At 40.8% G+C, this 9,130-nt stretch overlaps 2 protein-coding genes across 2 annotated transcripts in view; one reads left to right on the top strand and one right to left on the bottom strand.

The window, feature by feature from the left end:
- The window catches only part of SARC_09052 (hypothetical protein), a gene marked incomplete at its 5' end in the record, with an annotated part of 3,136 nt that extends 1,063 nt beyond the window's left edge, over positions 1-2,073 (top strand). Inside the window, 2 exons of the mRNA XM_014296954.1 lie at positions 262-385; positions 1,432-2,073. Coding sequence (XP_014152429.1) covers positions 262-385; positions 1,432-1,464 — 157 coding nt within the window. The remainder of the gene's footprint in view (positions 1-261; positions 386-1,431) is intronic.
- Positions 2,074-2,690: 617 nt separating this feature from the next.
- SARC_09051 (hypothetical protein) lies at positions 2,691-4,749 on the bottom strand. Its single transcript, XM_014296953.1, has one exon. It carries the CDS (start codon positions 4,704-4,706, stop codon positions 2,769-2,771), a length of 1,938 nt encoding a protein of 645 aa, XP_014152428.1. The 5' UTR covers positions 4,707-4,749; the 3' UTR covers positions 2,691-2,768.
- Between the last annotated feature and the right edge of the window lie 4,381 nt (positions 4,750-9,130).

The raw sequence follows: 9,130 nt of genomic DNA, 5'->3' as shown, positions 1-9,130 counted from the left end.
ATAAGATCTTGAATGTATGTTTTATCTTCGATCTTTTTTTTCGTAGGAACGTGAGTATGTATATGTTTTATGATGATTGCAATAGTGAGTATAATCTCTTGCAGTCGTGATCTTGTATTTTTCCTTCAAACACGTTGTGTTTAACCGGGCTCGCATTCCGTATCCGTGTTAAGGAGCCTATATGTCCTCATACCCATCTGCTTCCTATTGATAATTGTTTCTCATTGTTTGTGCTCCGGCTTTCTTTCGTGGTCGCTTCAGGTATTCTAATGGCAGCTGGCAGTACGACCCGACCACCATCTTCCGAGACCTGAGAGATAAGCGCTTCGCCTGTCTATTGAAGACCGTCTTTTACCTGTGTTGTTTCTTCTATTATTTGGTCATGGTATGCATTCTGTTTGAAGAAATGTTCTTCCTCTATCAATACTCTATGTTAGTTTGAGGTGTTTGGATGTGATGTGCGGCTCGCCCGTGTGGTTTTTTCTACAGTTGTTCGTGACACGCTACCTGTTAAGCGGTAATTTTCTTTTCCGGGTCGTGTACCTCACAATATGGTCTTAGTGTGGACTCGTTTAAAAACATATTTGATCCCGCTTCTACCCTGGCTCTGGGTTTTTTTAATCCGATAGAAAGGGGAGTTTTATTTTCTGTACTATGTGGTCGATATATGTAGACATGCCAATGTCTCATGTTTCCAGTTATCACGTTTGGTCTACTGTCTGGTTTGGTCATGGCACGTAGTTGGTATAGACTGTTCTTGGCCTTCGTATTCGCACCTACTATCTGGTCATGGTATTGAGTCACGTGTGCCCCTTCTCGCCGGTTTGGTCATGGTACGTAGTTGGTATAGACTGTTCTTGGCCTTCGTAGTCGCACCTACTATCTGGTCATGGCATTGAGTCCTGTGTGTCCCTTCTCGCCATGTCGTTGCGTCCATTGTCGGAGTTATGTGATGCGGTCATTGGTAGTTGAGCTTTGTCTGCGTTGTTCCTTCCCCTATCTGGTGATGAGTGTCCCATCCCCGTTTTCTGGTGATGATTCGTTCCTTCCTTTATTTTTGATGAGGAGTGGTATTCTATATCTGAAATCCGGCGCGTATTTCCAAGTTACTGTGCACGGCCTGCCTAGTTTTTTCTGCTATCTGGTTTTGATGTGTAGTCTCGTCTTTTTTGGGTAGGGGAGTGACTCTGTGGCTGAACTCCATTTTCCTATTCTTGCGTTTGTTTTGCTTCCGTTCACAATTTGCAAACACTACTACTTTGCTGTGCTGGTGTTGTCTTTTCTATTTTTTGGACATATTTTTATGGTCAGCAAGTGGACACTGTGCACCAGTATGCAAAAGATATCGATTATAACGTATACACGAATATATCGTCCTAGGCTATTTTAAACTGTGATTCTAACGCATGATATTTCTTCAAATTTGTATAGATGATAGTCACGGCTACCAAGAAGGACGAGTAAGTCCGCTATTATCCTTGCAGTCCGAATTTTGTACCCGAGTAAGACGAATCCAGACAGCGGAGCATAAGGACACCTGGTACAATTCCACGCTGGCAAATTCGTGCCCTTTGTTGGGTGACTGCACACGTCGATTGGCCATAGTTCAGAAAGTCCATTCGAACGCCTGTTTGTATCTTGCTGGTCATCCATAAGCATGGGGTACGCCTCTCGGTGTGGACTAGTGTAGGCAGCTATGGTTGCCGGCTGGGGGGTTATCGTAGCTAAATGTTGGGTTGTATGTCTTTGGCTTATGGTATGCGGTATAGAGGTTGGTTTACTGGATAGTCTTCACATTTGACGATCGGTGCTACATGATCGGAGTCGTCGCGCACCGCCAGCCCCGCGTTGATGGCCAGGTATACTTGCTTGTGCACACTGTGCGTGTACACGGTCATGTGTGCGCATGTACACGGCCATGTGTACACTTGTACTAGGGTTCATGTGGGTGTGTACGCTGAGTACTATTCAGGGAAGGCCGGCATGCATTCACTTTTTAATGAATGGCGCAGAGATGCCACACCAAGCATCAAAAAGAGCGCGCGGAACAATAAATTTATACCATGATGTGTATCTGTGTCTAACTTTTCGGCAGTCCACCCTGTCTAAGTATCCTGTGTCTGGCTTGTATACCTTCAGATGTCGGCAATGGCAGTCGCATAGCAGCGATTTTAACAATCATGATTTACTGCGGATTTGACGAAAGCTGCATGAATGTACCGTAGTATATCCGTACTACACTATAGACTTCAAGTTTGCATACCCGCATAGGGACGTAGATGTACACCATATCTATCAACGGGTCTAAAATTTTAATCCAAGATATGACGAGTTCAATTTATTTGTAATCTTGTAAGACCATAATGCAATTTCAATTTGCAATTGGTACGCCATGCGATACAACAGTGGTTTCAGATACAACATGCTGATACATTATCAAAACATAAAATATGCTTCTCGTTCAGGTTATCTAAATGTTCTTCAAGTAGTGAACTACGCTGGTTCATGATCAATCCAAAAAATCTTGATATATTGAACCGTTTGCGCGAAGGAAATTTGCATTCGATGTAACCCCGCATATTGGTATTCCCTTTGTTTTCCTATAACATTTGGTTGCAGAAGGGGTATCAACACAAAGTAAGCACTAATATGTGATCAAAAATACAGTGCGTATGAAATATAAGTCTGATTGTTGTAATGATAATTCGTTTAATATTCTTTGGGTATTTTGGTGTTCTATATGTGCATTTGATCTCTAGGAGAAATTTCTAGACCTTGTTACCTCCGAAACTCATAGTGGAAGCACCACCGTCAGAAAATCCCATAGCAGACTGGTGAGAGATAATACTTTGCTCTTCTTTCTTTGCTGAGCGTCTGCGCATGACTACAATACCTGCAACGACGAAGCAGCAGCAGCAGCAGCACAGCAAGAGTATAGCTGCGATAGCTCCACCGATAAGCATCATGTTGCTCTCCTCCTCGTGAGCTGCCGCAGTTGCACCTGCAGCGGCACCAGCACCAACGGCGGCGGCTTGAGCAAGGTCTTCAGCGGTGTAGCGAACACCAGCTTCCTGATCCACAGCCACCTCACCAGCATCACGTGTGTTCATACCATCAAGAGAACGACGACGACGCGCGGATCCGTCATCGTAATCCACAAGAACTGTGTAGTTCATGGTGATGGCATTTCCCGTACGGTCAGAGGTGGCACAGGCCATCTGAGCTGTAACTTGATGAGGCATGGAAATGGTCTGTGCTGCAGGATCGTACGTCTGTGTAAATTCGGGGTTACCTTCGGAAACATCACCGAGATAATCAGCGAATCCTGAGCAATCGCCGTCGGTGGTTCGCTCGACATATGTGACTTCAGCGTTGTATAGAGATACTCCACTGAGAGAAGTATCGACAGTGATCTGCCAGTACGACATGGACCCAAGGTCGAAGATAGTCTCGGGATTATCATAGGTGTCAGAATCAAATACCTCAATCGACAATTCGAATAGAGCATCTAGCTCGAACTCCTCCACCTCGCAGAAATTATTAGTGTCAATAAAAAAGATAACAGTGGCGGGATCAGACTGGATATCGGGGCACACTGCGGGGTTGCCATTATCATCCGTCTCTTGGCACGCAATCATGAGCTCATTTAACGAGTACTCGCCGGTTAAATCGCATGCAACAATATCAAACACGACGTTCTGAATGCAATCATCACCAACAGCTTGTCCATTGCAAGATTCATCTACGACGTACTCTGAGATCGCGCTCACTTCAGCCTCGAAGCTTTCCTCAACTCGACCTACAACACCTGCGCTGTTGCTTATAGTGAAGGGGGCGGGCAAATGAATCTCCAGACGAATTTTGGAGTGATTCCAACCATCGAAGAATCCTACATCTACCAGATTGATGGCAGCCTCAATCTCCGCGGATTCGTATTGAGCGTTGATGGTAGCTGCGACATTGCGCACAGTGTCAATTTGTACCAAAAGATTCGTGACAGCATTACCCTCGCGAGTAACAGGTAGCCGAAGAAGGTTTTCATCGTCAACCTTCTCGACATACTCATCCCACTGTGCTTCAACCTGAGCACGGTACGAAGTGAAGGTGGCAAAATCTTCGATTGTAGTTCCACATCCATCATCTCCACCCAATTTGTCGAAAGCAACACTAAAGTCTAGTTCTGAGCGACAATTACCCAGCAGTTTGTAAACACCGCCCGTCAATTTAGCCGGGTGATCGACAGCGTAGTGACAATCGGCAAAATAGAAATCGTTGAGCTTTCGCTCGTTGTGCCAAATACCTACATCAGTCCTAAGATTAACCTTGTTGTTCGACACAGTAGCTCCCATGATTTCGATACTGAAGTTAGCTTGCAACGCATAAGGTTCGGCAAGATCACAAGCTTCAGCACCCGGTGTACCTACTGAAATTCCGTCCAAGGTGGAACTGTACCCTTCCATGTTGCCAAACGCAAAAACTGGTGCAGCAAGATCAGAAACAACAAAAAGTGCATCCGCACCCTTAACTATGATCTTCTTGTCCACGACTATAGGGTCACTAATAGCGTACTCTCCAGCTTCTAAGTTGATCGTATCACCACTAGCAGCAGATGCGACTATCGCCTGTAAATTAGCCGGACTTGCCGTAAGTTCGGCGCCGGCAACATACGATGCTAACGCCGCTAGTACTGTTCCCTGAAGCTGCATACTGACTCAATGCGTTTATGCTTTCTACAGTTTTCGATTGACACGATAGAAGTGATTAATGGTGACCCACATAAGTGCTATATATACAAACACAGTTTAAAAATATCGGCGGATGTTCTATTAGCTTCGTGGGGGACTTTTTCGACCGCGGCCGGCCCTGCGCGAGGTTCCGCGACTAAGGAGTAAGAGTTCGACCTCGAAAATTGAAAATCCAAATTCTGAAACTCAGAAAATCAGAAGTCGTCAACTCGCAATTATACTCGGAGCAAAGTATCAAAATGTTGAGTAGAAAAATTGATAACAATTGGTGGATATAAACAGAGCGCAACACTATTTGTGTGATTAAACAACTTGTATGATGAATTTTAAAATTAGTACATTCTTTCCAATTGTTAAGTTATAACATTGATGTTTTTATTGAAACCCATTTCCGGTTGATCCACTTTTTCAACAACAACAAAAAACATGTTTAAAAAAATACATTTTAACTGTTCAAACTTCACTATTTTTAATTTTCATTCTGGTTTTCACTATATATTGTTTTTAAATAAATATATTAAAAAACAAATAAAAACTAATTTCTTTCTTTAACAATTGATGTTTCTTTTTTTTTTTTAAGTAAAATAAAAAAACAAAATTACAAATGTATTTATGTATTTGCGAATAACAAAACAAAACAAAAACATGGGTTTTACTTTGCTATGTATGTATTTATATAAACACTGTTTAGAAAAAAAAATAGTAAAGAAATTCAAATGTTTTTGCCTTTTCTACAATAGATTTTTTTCTCAAAACAAAATACATAGAAATTTTTTTTTCACACAGGTATGTTATTACAAGTATCAAGGTGGAGCACTTCACTCCTATTTTTAAATGCAGGTTAAAAATTGTAAAACTTCATTGCTAAAAACATTCTTCGTAGGAAAGTGGCAACCGGGTCTCTAGTAGCAAGCCCGGCAAGGTTGTCTGATATTTTTTTAACAAAAAGTGTTGCTGTTTGTTTTTAGCAAAGGTTGTTTTTTTAAATTTTACCAAAGAACTCTCTACAGAACACCGGGCCACAGACGAAGTTCATCACGTTATGGGGGTATGGAATAGAGGCTGCACGTAAACACATATTTACTCAAGTTTAATACGTTACAACGGATATAATGTGATCAGAAGGGCCTACCTAGTTTATAGGACTGGTTCGTATGGTTAAATCAGTGCACACTTAGCCGAAAAGAGCACCTGTGAGCATACAATGACCGTATATGGAATAAAAGTTGAACGTAAACGTATTTTATTCGATTTATAAAAGTTTTAACGGAAAACGGCTCGAGGTCAAGGCCACAGGCTACGGCTTAACGAGGTACGACCTGTTTTTTAAAACCAAAACCAAAAATCAATATTGTCTTAAAAAAACCAAAAACCAAAAACTTCATACGGCTCAATATGCGTGCAAAATATAATTTGGTTTCTTTTTTAAAAAAACAAAATACAAATGTCTTGATGTTTGATTTTGGAACAAATAGACGACGCTAAATAGCCAGCCATGCCGCAGACTGCCATCACTCCAACCGCCAGTCCAGAGGGCCATAGGATAGCTCATAGGGCATGTGGCCGTAGGCTATGCCTCTAAATATTTACAGACTCTCAGACTCTCAGCCTCCGTCCAAAATCAAAAATACAAAAAGTAAATACATATTTATGCTGATATTTATTTATGTCCACATAAATTCATATTCCTATTTTTTCTAATGCATCCCGTTAAAATTATTTTCGTCTACTACTAGAGTGATCTAGTTATTGCCGTTGGGTGAGAATCCATTTTTCATCCAGCGACAATTTCTCTACTCTCTACTAGTAGTGTATGGTGCAGTTGCTTTAAAAAGACGTTCCACCAACTAAAAATTAAAAGCCGATTTACACTGTGAAGAAATTCGAAATCTCAAAATCGGGTTTCGCAATGGTGATTGTTTTGATGAAAGGAAGCTAAAACTGCCGTGTGAAATTTCGGCGTGGCCATTATACTGACTTTGGGCGGCCAATATTGAACTTGGGGGCGGCCAATACTGAACTTGGGGGCGGCCAATACTGAACTTGGGGGCGGCCAATACTGAACTTGGGGGCGGCCAATACTGAACTTGGGGAGCGGTCAATATATTCTAGGTCCTACAACCACATATGGTACTTCACAGTCGGCTGTCGATTTGAATCCCTTGTGGCGTGTGTACGTCAATAAATAAACAGATGCATCGCTACATGATATACATAGTGTTATTTTATTAACAATCTTTTCAATTTTTGGCCGTCATTCGGCTGTGACAATGTCGTACACATTCTCAGGCACCCGACGATGTGATGTGTATTCTTTGAAAACTCCGCAAGCTGTAACGTTAAGCCTTTATCAGTCTGATTTTATCTAATCTAACTCCGTCTAGTGCTTCAATAACATTATTCTGTAGTCCTGCCGATGTGTCATCACAGAACTCTTTCACGTCGTTTCGCTCACCTATCTCCTGTATCAAAGATTTGTGGCTTCGAAAATCTTCATACTGGTCAAAAAGGCATGTACAACAATCATCACAATATGTGTCTCCCGCGTTCTTGTTGCAGTCGCCACGACTGGCACTTTACGATCTTCACCTTTATCTCGTAGTCGCCGTCTTTGGTGGCATCGTGTATTATACGGCATATGACTAAATACGTATGTATGACTACTATTTTCAGAAGGCTATGTAGAAGGCCGTGATGTAAACAACGCTGTAAACAATATTAGCATTGTTTACATACAGTCATACATATTCCTTCTTTTTTTTATTAAATACTAAAAATAAAATATTAAATACATGAGCTCTAGGCGTCTCGCTGGCCTGGCCCTGGCCCTAGACTCTAGAGCGATTGTATCTATACGGCACCCGTGACTATAAAATTATCAACGCCCGAGCCGTGTCGAAAACCGCATCCGGTCCATTCGCAAAGGTAGGGTCGATATTTATGAGCCCACGTAAGGCGACCTTAGCCTAAGTGCCGAACTATTAAACGTGCAAACTTGAAAAAGATATCTTTGCCGATACAACAGTCCAGTATACAGTATCATTTTTCGGCACATAATTTACACCTATCACCTGAAATACAATACAACGCCTCAGACTAGAGTCAATGTTCTGTTGAACTTGTGAGCGTGGATTAGTGGACCCATACTTCATACTTCTGACTTAATATGTCTCCATACTTCTGAATATTATTAAAAAAAATATCGTTTCATAGCCTTCTAAATTGCATAGCCTTCTAAATTATGCACAAGAGAGCGAAGGCTATGATCGTATGGTTTGCACGATTGCACTGTAGATGAACAATGTTGGATTTTGTTTTGTCCCGTTCTGTTGCAAATTTCAGGTCCAAGGGATTTTGTCCTGTTCTGTGATTTCATCAACCGCAATTCTAGATTTTTTCAGAATATAAATTCTAAAAAATATCACTTGGTTCATATAGAAATACAAGGGCTCGGCGATATTATACTTTTATAGTCACGGGTGCCGTATGTATAGACACAATCTCTGGCCTCTCACTCTGCAGTAATATGAAGCAGTAAGCAGAAACTGCAGGTCTGCCCCTCTCTGGTCCACTCTTCTTGTGGGTCAGTGAAGAACGGGACAGGAAAACTGGGACTTTGATGATGTGATTTGTTTTTTTGTTGTTTTTATGTTGTTTTTTTTGTTGTTTTTATGTTTCTAACCCAAAAAAATTTGTTTGTGTTTTTCGAACATATTTAGAAGCAGACTAGCAGAGCTGTTCAATTTAGGCGGCTATAATAGAAGGCTACGAAAAGTCTATTTATGTGTAAAATGAACCAACGAAGCGTGTAAAACTACGCATCGGATGTCCATGATGTTGACCTTTATTGCGTATATGAGGAAATTGGTATGTGTGGAAGTGATAACATTCACATATCACAAGTATCATGTGTGCATAAGCAGAAGGCCCGTGGGATGCTAATGAGGTACTTATTTTAGCTGCATTTGTATTAAGCAAGACTCGCGTTTTCTACCTACTCTCATAGCTTGAATCTTTGAAGCCCACGACATTGTTTTTGAAATAGTATGAAATAAATTTAGCGATTCAATCCCTCGACAGGTAATTTAATCTCTTGACCTATTGTTCCTCACCAACGATGGCAACGCAATGAAAGGGACAGATATAGCCCAGTTGTAGACCCATTGACTTGAGTACATATAGAATATACGTACACATTAGTATATATATATATATGTGTGTGTGTGCGTGTGTGTGTGTGTGTGTGTGTGTGTGTGTATATGTATATTTATATATATATTATATATATATTATTATATTATAATATTATTATATATATTATTTATATATTATATATTATATATATATATATATATATATATATATATATTATATATATATATATA

Source organism: Sphaeroforma arctica (genome assembly GCF_001186125.1).
Source record: "Sphaeroforma arctica JP610 unplaced genomic scaffold supercont1.878, whole genome shotgun sequence".
In the NCBI taxonomy this organism is placed as follows: Eukaryota; class Ichthyosporea; order Ichthyophonida; genus Sphaeroforma; species Sphaeroforma arctica.
The sequence above is the reverse complement of the archived record's forward strand: the minus strand, read 5'-3'. Positions and strand labels throughout refer to the sequence as shown.